The sequence below is a fragment of the Diadema antillarum genome, unplaced genomic scaffold, assembly GCF_040938485.1.
Source record: "Diadema antillarum isolate AM-2024a unplaced genomic scaffold, OU_Dant_1.0 scf00000067, whole genome shotgun sequence".
Lineage (NCBI taxonomy): Eukaryota > Metazoa > Echinodermata > Echinoidea > Diadematoida > Diadematidae > Diadema > Diadema antillarum.
The window spans coordinates 1,179,311-1,198,617 of record NW_027270956.1 but is presented as its reverse complement, the minus strand read 5'-3'; the positions used below and the strand labels follow the sequence as shown (position 1 = coordinate 1,198,617).

The 19,307-nt window shown below is 39.3% G+C and overlaps 1 protein-coding gene across 1 annotated transcript in view; it reads left to right on the top strand.

The window, feature by feature from the left end:
• Positions 1 to 6,070: 6,070 nt before the first annotated feature.
• Positions 6,071 to 19,307, top strand: part of LOC139716604 (uncharacterized) — a 30,788-nt gene continuing 17,551 nt past the window's right edge. The window contains exons 1-3 of the mRNA XM_071628131.1: positions 6,071 to 6,254; positions 7,497 to 7,691; positions 10,966 to 11,829. Coding sequence (XP_071484232.1) covers positions 6,071 to 6,254; positions 7,497 to 7,691; positions 10,966 to 11,829 — 1,243 coding nt within the window. The remainder of the gene's footprint in view (positions 6,255 to 7,496; positions 7,692 to 10,965; positions 11,830 to 19,307) is intronic.

The following is a 19,307-nucleotide window of genomic DNA, read 5'->3' as shown; positions in this document are numbered from 1 at the left end:
CTACCGGGACTCAACGCACACATCCCTATTGTCCTCTGCGTATGCTCCAATACTCAGTACGGCTGCATCTATAGACAAATGCCATTCCCTCCCTGCTACTACAGCAGTTGACCCAGTCTTGTATACTTCCTTTTTGCCGAAGTCAGTGTGGTTATACCCGCCTCCGATTGCATCTGCCGCAAAAAGCTGGAAGACTGCCCGCCGAACCTTGGAACCTCCGGCTGGATATTTTTTGGCCCAGGGCAGATGCGTGATGCGTAGGAGAGCTGGCGATGAAACGAGAAGTCCTCATCACGCTGGTTTCGCGTCATTAAAGTGCCTCGGCCGTGTGTACATAGCTCTTTGAGGAGTATGCACAGTGGAAAGTATGTGAAGGGGGACAATTTCTGTAGTTTTGATTCTCTCGTGCCAACATTTGATCACCTATTACAGGTGTAAATCATACCAGGATTTCCAAGGTAGGAAAAGTCCAGACGAGATGTCTCGGAGGATGAGAAAGGATGCGTAGAGATTGTTGCAGTGTGGTACATTGTAGTTTCAGTAACTTAAGTGTGTGTGATACTTATAGATGTTGACCATCCCAGTATTAGTTGAAAGACGATAGGAACTTATAATCATTTGTCTTGCGAAGAAAAAATTGGAGGTGAGGTGTATGACGTTTCACTCGCTACTGCTGAGCTTCGTCAAGTACACGTCGTGTGTATGTGATTTTTTATGCCTCCGCCAACGAAGTGGCCAGAGGCATTATGTTTTCGGGTCGTCCGTCCGTCCGGCCGTACGTCCGTCCCGTTTTGTTTTTGTGGATATCTCAAGAACCGTGAGGTGGTTTTGCATCAAACTTGTTATGAGGGTATATCCTGGGGGGATGATACTTTGTTTGGATTTTAGGGTCACGGGGTCAAAGGTCAAAGGTCACAGGTTATTTTGTGAAAAAAGGTTGAAATATCATGTTTTTCTCCATATCTCGCAAATGGTTCAAGGTATCTTCATGGAACTTAGTATATATGCATGTACCGATGGGCAGTGATTATCTAGGGAAGTTGGGGGTCAGGGGTCACAGGTCAGGGGTCAAAGGTCAAGGTCAACTCCTCAAAATATCCCTACTTTCCTTATATTTATGCAATGCCTGAAGGATTTTTTTTTCTTAATGTATGCATGTATAACCCAATATATATTCTGTGGGAAGTTTCTTGCCCAAAGGTCAAAAGGTCAAAGGTCAAGTGAAAGTGCTAAATTGCACTTCTTCCTCCATATCTCAAAAGTAACTCAAGGTATTATCATGAAACTTACATATTTATGCATGTTCTACCTAACAGTGATTCTCTTTGGAACTGTGAGGTCAAAGGTCAAAGGCCACGTTTAGATAATACTATTTTACCATTTGATACTGAAATTATACTTTTTCTCAATACCTTGAAAATTACTCAATGCATAAACTTATAAAAGGGTCAAAAGTCAAGTAAAAATCATCAGTTCCCCCAAATACCTGCACTCTGACGTTTTAATCATTCATCCAATTGAACCTAGTTCTAGGAAAGTGAACATTCAGCACATTTGTGGCAAACCTGTCATTTTAATATTTTGCCAATTGTGTGAAACTGTCATCACACATTGTCAAGACATTGTACTATAGACCTATTAGGAGAACCATGCATTATGGCGGAAGCATACACCAGTTGCCGTAGCGACATTTCTAGTTTTTAATATATGTGACCGTGCACCTCAAAACGAACATAAAGTCGCACACACTGATTTTGCGTGAGGTCTGAAAATAAGTGAAATGGGTCAACCTAACTTAACTTGACTTTTTCATATTTTCTGAAAGAGTGGGTCTTCTCTTACATTATGCTAAAATTTGGTGTCATAAAACGTTCAGGAAAGTGTGTTTTTTTAGCAGTTTATCTCAAACATTTTTGGTAGAATAGTGTGATTAGGTGTGTCTTTAGAATCCCTTTTTCATTTCTGAAAAACCTTGTCCACACTCTTCACTTTCAACTCTAATAACTTTTGAAAGGATAGTGCTACTGCTTTGAAAGTTGGCATTAATTATGGACAGAATGTGTTAATGAGGCATGCTTAATTTCAGTTTAATCTGATAATCCCTGAATTTTCTGAAAGAGTGGGTCTTCTCTTACATTATGCTAAAATTTGGTGTCATAAAACGTTCAGGAAAGTGTGTTTTTTTAGCAGTTTATCTCGAACATTTTTGGTAGAATAGTGTGATTAGGTGTGTCTTTAGAATCCCTTTTTCATTTCTGAAAAACCTTGTCCACACTCTTCACTTTCAACTCTAATAACTTTTGAAAGGATAGTGCTACTGCTTTGAAAGTTGGCATTAATTATGGACAGAATGTGTTAATGAGGCATGCTTAATTTCAGTTTAATCTGATAATCCCTTCATTGTTGTTACTCTGGTGGTTTACTTCCTGTTTTTTGTCCCATTCATCGCACAGCCAGCAGGGTTTGGTAAAGATTAAGCGCTTGAATAGACACTGTACTTCAGAGCCTCTTTTCTCAGTTCACACTTTTCCTGATTTTGTGCTCTCTTTCCAATAATTAGATAGGTTAGGAGAGTCCATTTGATTTGAGTTATACATCATTTTAAAGCTTAAAGTCTGTTCTTTCAGAATATGGTCTTAACTAAAAATTCATGTCTGGCGACTTTTTGTTTGTTTTGAGGTGCAGGGTCACATATAATAGTGCAAGGGGGTGGGGGGCTGGGGAGACATACACGATGTACATCAATCTATGGAATTCCAGTTTAGGAGCTGCTGTGGCCCAGTGGATGAGTCCACATACTGCCAGTCATGAGGACACTGGTTCAAGTCCCCTGGCAGTGCCAGTTGTGCCCCTCAGCTTGTGACCTTATGCTTATTTCCCAGTCCTTCTGAGGGGATGTAGAGCCATCACTCTTGTGGTTGCTTACTGACAAATGTACAGTTTGTATCTAGTCATTTATTTCTGCCTTATCAGTATACTAGTAAGCCTTGTGAAGCAAATCATTTCTAACTTAAAGGGATGGTACATGTACAGTATTGGTGGAGATGAGAATTGGGCTTTTAACTTTTTGCGAGATACCAAGAAAACACTTGTGATAAAGTACAGAGCATACCATTTTAAGAGGAATTCAAAGTTTATTTGATGAAAATCGGGTTTAGAATAACTGAACATCGAAAAATAAAGTAAAACAAAGCGATTGTAATCAAGTGTGGGTCCCACACTTTATTAGAATTGCTCTTTTTTGTATATCTCAGCCATTTCAAAACCAATTTTCATCAAATAAACATTGAATTCCTCCTAGAATTACATGCTCTTTCATATTTCATAAGAGGTTTCTCATTATCTCACCAAAAAAATGTTAGAAACCTGAAATTAGGTCTCAACCAAAACTATACGGTCCCTTTAACTCAGGTCTTTACATACGAGTAGATATCAAACCATTGAAGTTATCCCCAGAAGCTGATATGCATCCTGAAGCTGATATGATCCATCCTGTGTATATTAGAGTGCCTGTAAGCTCTTAACCCTTTTTGCAACAGGAGCTTTGGAAAGTGTGTATAACACTATGGGGTTTTCTGTGCCAATGAGCACTCAAAGCACAGAGAGGCTTTAACCCATTGAAGACGGCTAATTTTGCTACAATACGCATTTCCCATAGACGCTTGCCCGAGTATGCTCGGGATTTGTCCTCAACGGGTTGATAATGATACAGTAGAACTGCCAGTGATGAGAAGACCTTTCTTTGCAGTATTCAAAGCAAGAAAATGAACCATGACCTTTTGTCACTGTGGAAGTCTTACTGTATGTGTTAACCTATTATTCCCCCAGCAGTGGAGACTATATTTGCTAAGACAATTTATGTGTGCAATGGAAAACATAAGGTTACTTGTCATTACAAGTTGTAGATATACTCTTTGTGATTGGGATCTGTTTGTTTTATGGGTTGATCTTCGCTCCAATGCTGTTTCAGGCGCAAAGTATGATAACTGAATTTGGCAGTTTGCTGGCATAATTATGTTATCTCATTGTATTTCTTGGAATACTAGAAGGAATTGCAAGTGCACATTTGAAATGATTATGAACAGATAACAATGGATTATGCATTGTACATTTGTTTGTATTCATATTTTACAGGGATATGCACTTTGCATGTTGATGTGCTGTTAATATCCTGTTTCTCATTCATACATTGTTTCTTTGTCGCCTGGTATACACATCACAAACTATGTCAGATTTATCATCGTGCATGTTGTGGGTGGGCCAAGATATTCGTGAATGTCAATTTATAACCATTGAAAGTGTATAGTGGCAGCTATGCAATAGCGTATTTGCCACATACTAGATAGCACAAGCAATACAGCTAGGGGTTCTTGAGTGGACATCGTACTAGATTGAAATACTGCAATCATAAAGTAAAGATAGCATCAAAGTGGCTGTACAGTGCTCCAAAGCCTCAGGGATATAACATGCATCATCACAAAGCCATACGACTGGGCACCAGTGACTGCGATACGCCACTTCCTGGTTTTGTTGGGTCGTTGGTTGTTGTTTTTGTTTGTTTTCAGCAGCTAGCCAGTGCAGCTGGCATGTGCATCGCCGAGTTTCCTTCTTCAGAGCACAGATGATGAACTTTACATTGCAATAGTACAGAGAAAGGTTTATAGTGCAGCTCATGATATACAACAAACTCGAGTCATCTCAAACTGACAGTAGTTAACTCATAGGCTTGTAATGTCACTTCTCTTGTCTTACAACTGTCTGTAAAGTTCTGAAGTGGAGAGAGAAAGTCATACTCTGGTTCTTTAGATCTGTCTTCATCAGACTGAAGTTTCAAAATAGCACGCTATTTGTGGTTTAATAGGAAATTTAACCCAATGTCAAATTAACCCGCTATTTGTGCAATGAAGAGGCAAATAGTGCGCTGTGTTGTTGGAGAAAATTTTCCCCCAAATCTTTTTCTAGTTTGTGAAATAGCAAGCTCATTTGTGAATTAGCACACTATTTCCGTTGGGTATCCATCAGCCCGAAATTTTCTTGATCCCATCGTGTGAACCGCACACCTGAGCCCACACCCAGAACTCCACGTAGAGTTCTGTGGCTGAGCGAACCGCGTAATGATGCAAAGTGTGCATGCATCAAATTTGGGCCGATTTCTCAAGCGGACTGTTTTCGAGCTGATGAAGACGCATATTCGTAATATTGGACTTTTTTCCTTAATGGCAAAATAGCCGGCTAATCTATAACCCCCCCCCCCCACATTAACTCTTCAGCCTGTTTCTAGTATATGCTGCAGCTACACTGCAAAGACACATTATTTAGCATGTTGTTGTCTGTGTTCTGTTTTGTGTTCTTCAAAAAAAAACAAAAAACAAATTAGACCTTATCCATCTTGGCCCATTTGGCTTTTGTTTCAGTTGTTCATTTTCCATTTGTTTGAATCTTTGTTTCAGGTTTAACAACGTTCTGTAAGGTATCAGTGCTAAGCACCTGCACTCTTGTTTAGTGCTCAGTTGAATAGGGGTCATTTTCCTTTTCATTATCAGAATCCTTTCATGTGACATTAGTGAATCTTTCAAGCACAGTATTTCTGTGACTCATTCTAAATGTGCCATGCAGATCTGCAGGACAGCAGTCATATGGCATTGATTCCAAGGACTTTGTGAGAATACATGTAGTTAATCATCCTTGCTTCAAATTCATGTTTGTTTTGTGTACCTAATAGTATAAATACCACTCAGTAGGAATAATTGACTTCAATGCCACTGAGTAACACCACAGGAAAGTTGGTGTGATAGGAGTGTATCATTAGCATCTGCGTTGCCATGGCATCGGCAACATGTGGTTCTCAATCCTCCATTAAACTGTCACACGTGTGTTTTCTTCCTGTATGCAGATAGTTCGTCCTTGATGCTGAGTGGAGTCTCGTCTCAGTTTGAAGGAAGCCGCCTGCAGGAGAGCGATAGAGACAAGAGGGACGGAGATTGAAAGACGACGACGGAACCTGGAAAAAGCAGAAGAGAGCGCGAGCGAGTGAGAGAGGAACTGATCAGCCGGTCAACGTCCTCCCACGATGCCCCCACCACCCCCACCCCCACCGGGGCCGCCTCCCCCGCCCGCACTGAGCCAGGCCAACACCACCCCACCCAAGCTCTCCAAGAGTGAGCAGAAGGGCAGGGGGGCATTGCTGGGTGACATCCACAAAGGCATGAAGCTGAAGAAGACTGTCACAAACGACCGCAGTACTCCACAATTGGGTAAACGTGATGCAGCCCACCTGTATAACATGTCCGTAGTTTGCAAGCATTCAGGGGTAGGGACAACATTGGTCACGTACAGAGTAATGGGATAATGATCGTCTTTTTATATGATGATAATAGTTGATATTTTTAGAGCGCCTTTTCCACTGGATACAAAGTGCTATGAGATGTCATCCCTGGTCGCCATAGGAGATAGATATATATACAAATTACCAGGCAGTGACAGTACAAGTCCAGTGCATATATAGGGATATCAAAATAAGTAGGTCTTCAAATTTTGTTTAAGGTGATCCAGTGTTGGTAATGACTTCATAAGAGGAGGGAGGTTATTCCACAGCCTGGGAGCAGTAGAGGAGAGAGGAGAAGTTTGTTGGTGCGTGGTTGAGTGAAGGTAACTGATGATGAAAGATGAGTGCGCCCAGAGTGAGAGTGTCGTACCAGACAATCCCCATCGTACTCTAGGGCTCTATTGTTGACTACTTTGTGGACCAGTACGAGAAGCTTGAAAGATATTCTGGCCTTGACTGGCAACCAGTGGAGTTGACGTATGAGAGGAGTGGCATGAGAATGTGAAGTCCCCTCATAAAATTAGTAGTCCCCTCATGAAAATGAAATGAGACGTGACATTTCACATGTACAAGGAAAGAGAAATTTTGATGAAACTATTGATTCTCGAGGCACCTGTAATTACTTTGCTCAGCTGCTTTATTAAAACATGTTTTCATTCATTTGCTTGATGCTGAGTTCTATGTGCAAATGTCATTTGAGGTTTTATACAATAGGTTATGAGCATGGGTAACTTTGACATTTCCGATTTGATTTCTTCGTGAATGCTCTCTTTTCTGGCTTCTAGTTCTGTCATACTCAGTAGTGTACACATGGAACCAAGTTTTATGCTGTTACTGATTAAGTTGAAAACTCTTGGACTTCACTTTACTATGAAATACAGTAATTACTTTTTACTTTGCACTCAACATTTCATACCAACTTCTGTCAAACGGTGTATCTAATACAAAACAAGCAAACATCAAACAACGTGTCGGTCACATTGAATGTTTGGAATACATGAAAGGACCATATTTCTTTTCGAACAGGGAAAATATGACATTGACTTCTAGATACAGCAAAAGATATGACAATATGTTACTGGTTGATGTTGCTCTGATCATGTGAAATCAACTGAATTTCTGTGAAGATTCCTTCATTTCTTGCTTCCTTACTGTTGATTCTTTGCTCTAGGTCCATCAAAGCCTAGTGGAGGAGGAGGAGGAGGAGGAGGAGGACGAGGGGGAGGAGGAGGAGGAGGAGGAGGGGGAGGAGGGGGAGGAGGGGGAGGAGGAGGATTTGGCGGAGGAGGCGGAGGAGGATTGGGAGGCCTTTTTGCAGGTGGGATGCCCAAACTAAAGTCAACTGGAATGAGGCCAGGAAGTGGAGGTGAGTATTTGTAAAGTACTTCCCAAGCAAAACTAATTCAGGTATGTTTGTAAAGTGTTCTGAGTAATAGTAGTAGCAGTAGTAGTATTAGGTGGTAGTAATAGTAGTAGCGGTAGTAGTAGTAGGTGGTAGTAATAGTAGTTATTCAGTAGTAGTAGTAGTAGTAGTAGTAGTAGTAGTAGTAGTAGTAGTAGTAGTACTGTAAAGTAGTAGTAGTAGTTGTAGTAGTAGTAGTAGTAATGATAATGATAATGAAAATAGTAGTAGTGATAATTTTTTTTTTTTTCAAAAGTAGCATTCCTGCATGTTCAATTTCCATAGTTTATTTTGGTTGGCATGGAATTTCCAATTTTGATGAGTTACAGCATGTAGAAACAAGGGTACAAGGTACTTTATTGTCTTAAAAATGAATACAGAAATTCGCCTAGGCACTGAATGATGTTCGATTTGACGCCCATATGTCATTTGAAAGCTGACAATCTCCTGTATTTTTTGGTTGGGGGGAAAAAAAGAAACCTTATCACCTGAGTCTTGGAAGATTTTGTGAGGCACGGTCACATATCATGGAATGCACATAAGGCTCATAAAGATGGAGTGACGTGATCCATTGCATATATTGAGAGTGCAATAAATATAGAAACATATACTCAGTACTTTCTGTAGTCATCATCCCTATAACGTGAGTGAATGAAACGGCTGTTAGGGGTTATGTATGAGGGGAATACTGCAGACCAATGTCAAAGAGAGAAACATGTTTCAGTTGCATGGCCCAGGTTTCTGAAATTATAAATCATTGTGGCTAATATTTGGCCTGCACTTCCTGATCCGAGCAAGCATTGTGCTTCTTTTTTTTTTTTGTCTTTTTTTTTGTTTAACACAGAGACGAAGAGAAGTTTAATGAGAAAGAACCTTTCTGCAGTGTTTCTGTCAGTTTTCTTTCAAATCCAGAGTTGTTTACATTGTCAGTCCAGAGAGTACAGATGTTAGGGATAGGTGTGGCAAGGGTGTCTAGTGTAGTTTGAAGAAGAATTTGGCTCAAATGGGTTGATTTTTTTTCTCTATATATAATAGTGAAAAAAGAAGTACTAGAATGATGACAATTTTAGACGGATGAAAGATTCGTCTTGTTTGATTATTAAGTTTGTCATCACGTATACTCTTATGGACATTACAAAAAGTTGTTCATTTGCTTTTAATATAAAATAACATTTGTTGGGTCAGGGTGTTTTTTTTCACATTTGGTAGTATTTTAAAAGAAACATTGATGACTCTTTTGTAACTATGAGAGTTATGCTCTTTTTTCTTTTTCTTTTTTTGCAACTGGTTGATGAATTGCTCTTCATCGACATAAAATAATTCAGTGTCAAAGTAGTAGCCATGATAAAAAACCATTGGCATACATACCATCTGTATTTGGGTTGGATATATGCCCATGATTTTTTATCATTGCTGCTACTGCTACAACACTGAATAATCAGCGCTTCTTCATGTTGATGAAGGGTAAATTATCAATCAGTTGCAATGAATACAACCAAATGCAAGAATTCAATGATTTTAATAGATTTAGGCTTGTCTTCCTATAGAGGAGGAAGTAAGTTCCTCTTTAAGCAAACCAATTCAAAGAACATTCATGGTCATTTGGTGTCCAAGTATATGATGGGAACATTGCAAGGAATGTCTCAGTTTTGATAAAATGGCTGCCCTGGGATACTGAACAAACTCATACGGAAGTTTGCATGGTTAGAAATCTGCCAGTGCATGCATGGTTGAACAGAATTTGTTATTCCAACAGTGATATTGTAGTTGGGAGCTCATTTTCAGTAAAGATAAGCCAAGGGTTGTGACATTACTGCATTGTCTTAACATTTGCTGAAAGTTATTTGTTTCTTTCCCCCTTTTTTTTTCTTATCTTGACAGAGAGTGGCAAAGGTAAACCTCAAAACAAATAAGTTCAAGTTTTGCCGCGTCACAGAACACTTTTTTCTAGGGGGAAAAATGGTATTATGCTTAATCAAATGAGAAAAGGAGTATGTTGTTTACATGTATGCTTTGTAGAGCCTAGAGGGGTCGGGGAAATCCCGGATTGGTGTTACATTCATGCACGAAATGTGATTGCTAACCGGAATGGGCTATCAATTGTGTCTGCGCTTTGTTTGCCTACTATATACTTTGCACTGGCACTAGCAAAGTGACTGAAAAGCGTTGAAAGCCCAGCCTTATGTCGTTTGCTCTCCTTTTCAAAGTCCGTTATTTCCCAGGCAATTTTTTTTTTCTGGACAGAACTTGTTATGTTGCGAATAGCAATGAACATAACAATAAATCTTGCCTATGAACAGTCTTGTATGTTCATAGGGAGTTTATGTGTGACATGTTTAAACAGCAGAGTAATTAGTAAATTGCATCAACTATTGTATGAAACCTGTTCTTTGTGAAAAAGATGAAATGTTTGGATCACGCTGTCACTTATGTACTTCTCACTATATGTATTGCTTGGCATTCTATACCCATGAGAAATGATTATCTACAGAATGCTGGTTCTGTTCCAGGAACCATATCAAAGTGCATATATACCCTACATGTATCCACCACTTGATAGTTTATGTAACAGAGAGCCATGTATCATATTCAAACAAAACACTAGTATGTAAAGTATCTGCTGCACAACCCAGATATGCACGAGGAACACCACTGCCTTCTTTTACACGTAAAAGTTATGAAGAAAGTGAAAAAAAAGTTACCTTAATAGATCTGACCTTCTATAGGTAGATTCTTTTAGTCTTTGTGCCGAAATTGTCCTCTTCTCCGCCAAAAACAATATGTTACCATGTGAAGGAAGTTAAAAATGCATAGAATTCTCTCTCTGCATTACAAGAATTTTGATGGATTAGTATGGCAGTTGTTTTGAAGGGATAGTGTAGGTGTCACTATTTTCAGGTGATGTATTCTGTAATTTTCACTGTGTGAATTAAACATACTTTATACACCCAATGTGTTCCTCAAAGAAAAAAAAAAGACAAACAAAACTGTTTAGAGTGTCTCAAATTTTGAAAGAAAATATAAGGAAACATGTTCAGCCATTAAATGACTTCAGTGAGTTCCTGAAGGATATCTCTTGACAAGAGGAATATATTCATGTACAGCTAAAAGAAAGGAAAATGTCGCATTAGCCAGTTTGTTCAATAAGGCTGTCCAGTGTGGAGTACCCACATGGGGATTTCTCAATCAAGGTGGTGGTAGTACTATAATCCTTGCTTCTGTCATATTCTCTCTGTAGCTACATCAAGTGCACCTTCAGTACCTGCACCCTCGTCAAATCATATCAATCACAGCAGAGGTCCTGCAACTTCACCCAATGTGCCCAGAAGCAACTTAGGTGGTGGCCACAGTAGCAACCCCGCCACACAAGGTTCACGACCTTTACCAAGTCATCCGGGGTCACGACCTGTGCCTGGACCCCCATCACAGAACTCTCACAACTCGCTGGCAAGTAGGCCCAGTAGAGGTAGTAATGGTCACAGTGACCGAGCACCTCCACCCCCGCGACCAGCAAATACCAGACCCAGACCACCGTCACAGAGTTTCCCCCCTCCACCCCCTTCGATAGCCACGTCGAAACCCTCGAACACGAATCTCCCCCCGCCCCCTCCCACAAACACAATCCCTAAAATGTCTACCAGCAGCAGAGCACCTCCACCCCCAAGGAGAGACGTGGGGAGGGCCTCTGCACCCCCTCCGCCCCCTCCTGGAAGGAGTGATCACAAATTACATAATGGTCCCAGTGCAGGTCTACCGCCACCTCCGCCTAGCAGGGCGCCCCCTGCATCTAGACCGCCCCCACCCCCACGAGACAGTCCGAGGCCTGGTGGACCCCCTCCACCCCCACCCCAGAGGAATCCTGTGGGGGGCAGACCTTCGTCAGCGGCCCCTTCTGTGCCGCCACCACCGCCCTCATCATCGCGGGCCCCTCCACCTCCGCCACCCAACAGGCAATCCACGGGTGCATCGATAAACAGTGCCCCACCCCCTCCCTCCCGGGACAAGCAACGGCCGCCATCAATAGGAGGGCCTCCACCACCGCCACCATCAAGAGCACCAAGGACTTCACTTCCAGCACCAGGACATATAAATGGAACGGGTGGTGAGTAGATTTTTGATTTCTTTTCCCGAATTTTACTAATTATTCTAGAGATGTCATCTGATGGGAAAAATTATCAAAGTCATGATGAATATAGGTTGCATAATATGTGTTTGACAAAGTTGGTGTATGAAGCCCAGTGTTGTGCATGTTTGAGCTACTGTATCTAACTTGTTTCATTTCAATATGTTGTAGCCATTGTGTGTCTCTACACCATCATTTTCGTATTTCTACTGAATCCATCATCCAACCATCCATCTAGTGGTCAACCTATACCATTCTGTCAAGTCTATATTGTATTTCTTCTTTTTTTTCTATTTATACCTGGTGATAAGCACAATCAGGGTATGCAATCATGACTTTCTCACTTTAAAAAATTGTAACTTCTAAAAGAATGCACCAACTGACTTAAAAATTCACATGCAGCATGCTAAGACATCAGTAATCACATGTGGTAAGACAATAGCTAATTTCTTCTCATTTACTGTTAATTATTAAAGATTAATTACCAAAAAGTCCCCAAAACCCATGTAATGCGTCAAAAAAAGCGTTTTACAACGTACGTAAAATCAAGATTTGAGGTCCATATTTTAAGTCTACCCCTATGTGTTTGGTATCAAATTAATGGATTTTTTCCTGGCATTGCTTGCATGCAATAAAAAACAGTGGTTCTTTCAGCTGGAGAAAGTTATAAGGTCTGAAGTCCCATCCTGGTAGGAGTGTAATGCTGGCTTATTTTTGTGACATTGTGACCTTTTAACCCATGCTGTACAGCTATACATGGAAAAACAGCGTATTTTTCTGCTTTTCCTGAAAGTACTGAAGACACACTACAATATGGTGCTCTGTTTGCCAATAAATGTTCAGCCAGTTTTGAGTTTTGAGCCATTTTCAAATGCTGAGTAAAATAAGTGCAGCCATTTTTCAGTATTTTCAGTGAGGTATATATCCTAATTTGACTACTTTAAAGAATCTTTTCCCCTTATTGAATATCCTTGTTTTTTTAACCATGAATTGTACATATGTAGAAATCTATTGTGTGAAAATTTTAGCAAATTTGAGCAATAGGAACTTATTTTTTTATATTTTTACAAATTGCTGAGCATAAAAAAGTGCAATACACGCCCATGTTATACTGCATGAAGGTCATATGATAAGTGTTCAGTGTTCATATTTCAATGCTTGTTCAATTTCTAAAGATATCATAAGCAAAAACATAGTATTTTGGCTTAATATGTCATTGTTTGAGTGTCACAGCTTGGATATCAACTCAAGTCATCATAAATCTCACATTCATTCTTCTATCTGTGTTTACAAATATGAGAATTGATCCAAACACTGTGCGCACATTCAAGGTCAAACTGTACAGATAATTTTTTGATGAAAAATATAATATCTTCCAAAGTACCAGCCCTAATTTCATAAAAATTTGTAATAATGGCCACTATATGTCTGTTACCTATTCCTGAAAGTTTCCCCTCTTCACTCTTTGGCAAAAGTGAAATATGATAAAATATGTAAAAGTGGTTTTATTTGAATTCAAAATAATGCCTACAAAATTGATCATCCATTTCGAGAAGTGAAAATATGAAATTCATTCATATTTTGTGATACGTCATGGCTATGTGCTGGTGGTGAATGAAAGGGATATTTATCAGGGATATCTAACAGCAATATCAGATGAAAAAAACATTCTACTTTTTTTTTAATGAATTTTTCCAATATATTAGTCATTTCAATGTAATTTGACACCCCTAATTTAAATGCTAATTTATGCGCAGTTTAATGCAAAATTTTGACTCTTTCTTTACATGAAATGAAAATTTGAACACTCAGCTACAACAAACAACAAAAAAAGCATTTTCACCAAGTTTTTTCATTTTTGCCCTGTTACACAATTGCATACCCTGATTGTGCTATTGACCACCTACTTTCTCCATAATGGTGCTATTGCAGTAGTGTTTAGTCTTGTTTTATTCACTTTTTATCTCTTTGTTTTTACGGAGTTCATGCTAAAAGCAATTTACACAGTGGTCATTGTCATAGCACTATGCTGAGGGAGTGCGTTGAACTACAAATACCAGTATGGCAATTTAAACTGACAGCCAATATTAAGAAATCTGTGCAAAGCTACCTTGGAATGTGAGAAATCAGCAGGCAATATATGTATCAACAGTCACTTGAGAAAATATATGATATAAGAAAAAAGCTACAAAGCTCTTGTTGTCTTTCAATTAGAATGAAAATGATGTGTGTGAAAATACTAGTGCACCTTATTACATTACTGTACATGTACATGAAAAATAAATTTTAAAACAAACACAACTTTAAATCCTTAGTTACATAGACAGCACTCACATATTTTTTTTTTCTTTTTTTAAACAGTGCACTGAGAATGTAGGTTGTGAACATAAAAGCAGTTAGTCGTTTTCTTGCATTTCATAGATTTGGAAAGGGAACGTTTATTGGTCATTGACATTGTGAAGGTTTGACAAATATAGGAAACTCACAGCAAATGGATCATCATGAAAGATACTGTACAGTACTGGTTGATGTGAGGATTCAGGTTTATAACATTTTTTTATGAGATAATGAGAAACCTCGTATGAAATATGAAAGAACATGTAATCTAAAGAAGGATTCAATGTTTATTTGATGAAGATTGGCCTTGAAATGGCTGAGATATCCAAAAAAGCGATCCTGATAGAATTGACAGGCCACGACTTTTATTAGGATCTCTTTGTTATTCCTTGTTTGTAGATATCTCAGTCATTTCAAAACCGATTTTTATCAAATTAACTTTTGATTCCCCGTAGACTTGTTTGCTCTTTAACATTTCATAGAGTGGTTTCTAAATATCTCGCAAAGCTTTACAAGCTGAATCTTCACCTCAACCAGTATTGTACAGTCCTTTTATTCAAAGGCACAGTAACATCTGAAACAGACCTTTAAAATTGCTCCCAGACAGACTTTGTCCTCTGCTTATCTAGTTTTCGAGGGAATCAAAAGTTGTTCTGTCGTGTGAGCGGTGGCCATAGATGTCTGTAAAATACCATGTTCGTTTGCAGTAGTTAAGGTCTCAAGGAGTAAGATCACTTCCTGCATGTTTAGTGACATTTGTTCGGGGGAACCAGAAATCAGGAAACACTGTTAGCTTGGTCATGTGTGGGCAGCTTTATTGTCGTGTATTTTGCTTCTACCTCGACGGAGATTTCTAAGTAACCTTTGCACCATATATTTAGTGAGTCTAATTCTTAGCAATTCTCATTGTTAGCAAGTCATTTTTTTTTTTTTTTTAATCGGGACGTCCTGACAATTTTGCAATTATGGAGTAGAGTAATGAATGGAGAATACCTTACATACAGAGTGACGTACTGTGGTGGCTTCATTTTTTTTGGTAGGACAGCCAGGATTTGGACAGGATATCACTTGACTGATCATCTTACAATTTGAAAACGTGATTTTCACCAAAAAAAAATTAGATACAGGGTCTTGTCACCCCAGCAACAATATGTGTCTTGCCACTCCCAACAAAGGCATTGATGGCTCTACAAGTGTAATTCCATGGCTGACAACAACAACAACAACAACAACAACAACAACAACAACAACAACAACAACAACAACAACAACAACAACAACAACAACAACAACAACAACAACAACAACAACAACAACAACAACTGATGCATGTTGGATTATGACCTTGAAGAATTTTCAAGAGTGTGTGACTACAACTCTTTGACCATAGGACGGACTGTGGACTATTCATTCTATACTACATGTAGCTGCTGTACAAATGAGAGTGTTCTCCATGAAAAATGTTCTCAAAAAAAAAAAGAAAAGAAAAGAACTTTTATGACTCATTTCCGAGTTTTGATCCGTCAGAGTGCCTCTCTTGAGTACAAATTCTGAAAATTGCACACAGACATGTGATGCAAACCACACATACTAAACTGACGCAGCATCGTAACCGACTAGGTGGACTTGTTCCCAAGCGCATACATGTACTTTCATGTGCATGCTTACACACGCTGCAAAAACGGGCCCAGGAGCACGCACATCCTCCGTTAGAGATCTCCGTTGCTACCGGCAACCACAAGCAAAGCAGAGGCCTTCTGCGGAAGTGACAGTAGGAGTGGCGTCTGACCAGCCCTCTATTTTTGGAGGAGTCACCCTTAACTCAGGACTTAGCCTCCTTCCTACCAGACAGTTAGAGAGGAAAGAATTAATAAGAGCTGAGAATACGTAGAGAGATGGGCAATTGGGGGGGGGGGGGGGGGGGGGGTAAAAGAGGACTTTGACGCAAGAGTGTGTCTAGCCTGTCCCATAGAGTGCTATAGACACTCTCCACTGTACACAATACACAGTGTATTTTTATACATAGGCAATAGCTCCAGAAAGTGCACATGGACAATGTAATTAAAGGTCCAATTTACCTTTAGGAGCAGTGATTTCAAAAATGTTCAAGATATCACATTTGATGCATATGTGTAGGTCTGTTGTATCACAAAACATCCTACCATATAAAATTTTCGCAATAAAGCCTGAAATATAAGGAGATATCAGTGTTTTTTTCAATAAACCGTAACTGTAGACGGTTTTAATAGTCTGGAAACATTTTTATTATAACTATTGTTCACATTTTGTGCATTTAACAACACTTGACATTGATTATAGGGATTCAAATTTTTACAGTGGTTGTTTCTATCAATAACTCACATATTAGCTGTGCCATAGTCTCTTCACAATACTGTAAAAGTGGGAATTTTCGTGGTGTTGAAATTTTTGCGCATTCAGATAATGTGCTATATCTGCTGTTATTATTTGAATTAATTTTATTCAGACTTACATGCATTTTTCCTTTTTCATGTAACATGTCCAAAAGACAGTTTGAAGAGGATATGAACTGACCCAACTGCAGGGATTCTGTTGGTCCATTTTTGTGTTTGTGTGGTTTTATGTTTCTAATAATTATGTATATAGCCACTATCATTTTTGCAGGAAATTTCAGTATCAATGTACAAAACTGTAACATGATTTGCTCATATAACATCAGAACTTTTGAACACTTGAGCTCGAACAAGTTTTTTGTTTTGTTTTGTTTTTTTGTTTTTTAACAAACACACGAAACAATTTAACAAAAAGGTTGACCATTACCCAAAATGTGAAGCAACAATCCACAATAGCACATTGCAAAGTCTTTCGCGTAGTCATAAAGAAAAGTACACAATACCTTTGAAGGTTAAGGAAATGACCACCACTGTGGCTACATGTAGTTTCACAACTGTATCAGGATACAAAAGCTTGGTTGTCATTGTTCTTGGGCTGCATGCAGTATCGGTAGGAAGATGTGAAGAACACTTGTCCATTAGAATGTGATCCATGTCATGATACCTACAGTATATTACAGATGCTTTGCTGGAGCTTTGCCAAGCAAAATCTTGGCTTACATTGTATACTGAATTGAGAACCAGAGAGGCGCTTGTTTTCTTAAGAGTACAGTCTGGACGGCGGGGTAGACTAATATGAAGAAAAACTTGCACTTACGAATCTCCCCATTGGACAATCATCTTCTTGTTACTGTATACTGCATATATTTAGCAAATCTAAATTTTGGTGAATTGGGACTTCCCAACAATTTTGAGAGTAGATAAATTTGTGATTGTGGAGTACAGGACTGAATGGAGAAATTTATGTTTACACGTCACGTTCATGTCGGGATCGGAGTTCATATTTTCACTTGTTCCTAAATTTATTAGTGGAAATATGAGCAAAGAAAATGGGATTCCATCGGGATTCAAACCCGAGACCTCCAGATGCTAGCCCGGTGCTCTACCAACTGAGCTATAGAAAGCCCTAGCACAGTGCATGTCCCAAATTCTCAAATAGCACCCGACTCGTGAAATTCATGAAAATAAAAACCTCACGAAATATATGATGTATGCGGTATAATCATCCCAAAAATGACTTGGATAGTGGATTTAAGGCCCTGACATACTTCCATGTTGAGACTTTATAGTCAGTTATACCCCCATTTCAGAGATTTTTTCTCATCGGTCACTTACTGGAAGTGAAGAGCGTTGCTTCGTTGTATCGGATTGCAGTCTGATGTATCCGACTTGGTCGAATATCAGGCGAGTGTCGGACATGTTGTACGTGATCCTCATCGGATGATCCTGCCTCATCGGACAATCTTGCGTCAGTGGATCACCGCCAGACTTGTCTGATGATGACCTGATGGTTGACTAACACAAGTCGGAGTGATAGGACTGCGGTCTGATACACTTCAGTGCGTGGCCGGAAGTGATAAACCTAGCTTCCGATGAGTGACCGATGAGAGAAGATCTCTGTGAAATAGGGGTGTAACTGGGAACCCTTCTCAGACTTCAAAAATGTCGGGTTTGAAAAGAAGGAAGGCATCTCAAAAGTAATGGTCAGGTCAACAACAGTCAACTATAGCACTGCACTGCATATGAGAGACATATTCCCCTTCATCTAATATTGACACCACCTTGCAATAGAGTTCTAAAAGGTGGGTATGCAAGGGCAACATACATACAAAATTGTATTGACGTCACTATGTATGCTTGTGACATTTACATCAGGTAATTCAATTTTATTTATTTGTCGAATCGGCCATCCTATTTTGACCTAAGCCTTTGGTAGATTAATGTCTGATACTCAAACAACTAAATACTTCAGTGTTATGTGTGTCTGTGTGTTTATTTGTTTTAAGTGTATCATTAGGCAAATAAAACAAAATTCAGTTGTACCTGTTACTTTACGCATTACATTGATAAAATGTACCGTAAAGTTCCATGTATAAGACGCACCCGTGTATAAGACGCACCCCTACTTTCGGACCAAAAAAAAAAAAAAAAAAAAAAACACGAAAATTTCCACGCAAATATTGCGAGTGTCATACATATTATTTAAGCTCAAAATTTCCCTAGAATGCAGCATGTATTTGCTCTATTTTTCGTTTCCTTTTATATTTTCTTTTAACGGTATTCATCGGACATCGGCAAAATATGGAAGACGCAAAATGCGAGACTTGTCTCGGTACTACTCACTTGCTATTGTTTCGCCTTTCAATCGTGGTACATGTGTCATGCATATCGTACTCATGAGTGTACAGCACGATCTTTGCTGTTTAATACATAGCAGAGGGTGTCTCGCATATTGACGCATGTCAGACTGGAAGGTTCATTACGAAAAATAAGAAAAACATCAACAAGTGTAGCAGAGGGATCATACGGCAAGACGTACGGTGCGTACGGTAATTACACTCATGCACTGTTACCAGTAACATGTGTGTCTCTTGTACCATGCTTGTATGCACAGTGCTAGCCTTTTGCAAAAGGCAGCTCGCTATAATTTCAGCACACGCACACAGAGAGCAATGGACTTGCACACACAGCGCGCAACGGGCAAGCGCGCTTCGATCCGATCGCTGTGTGCACGCGAGTCCATTGCAA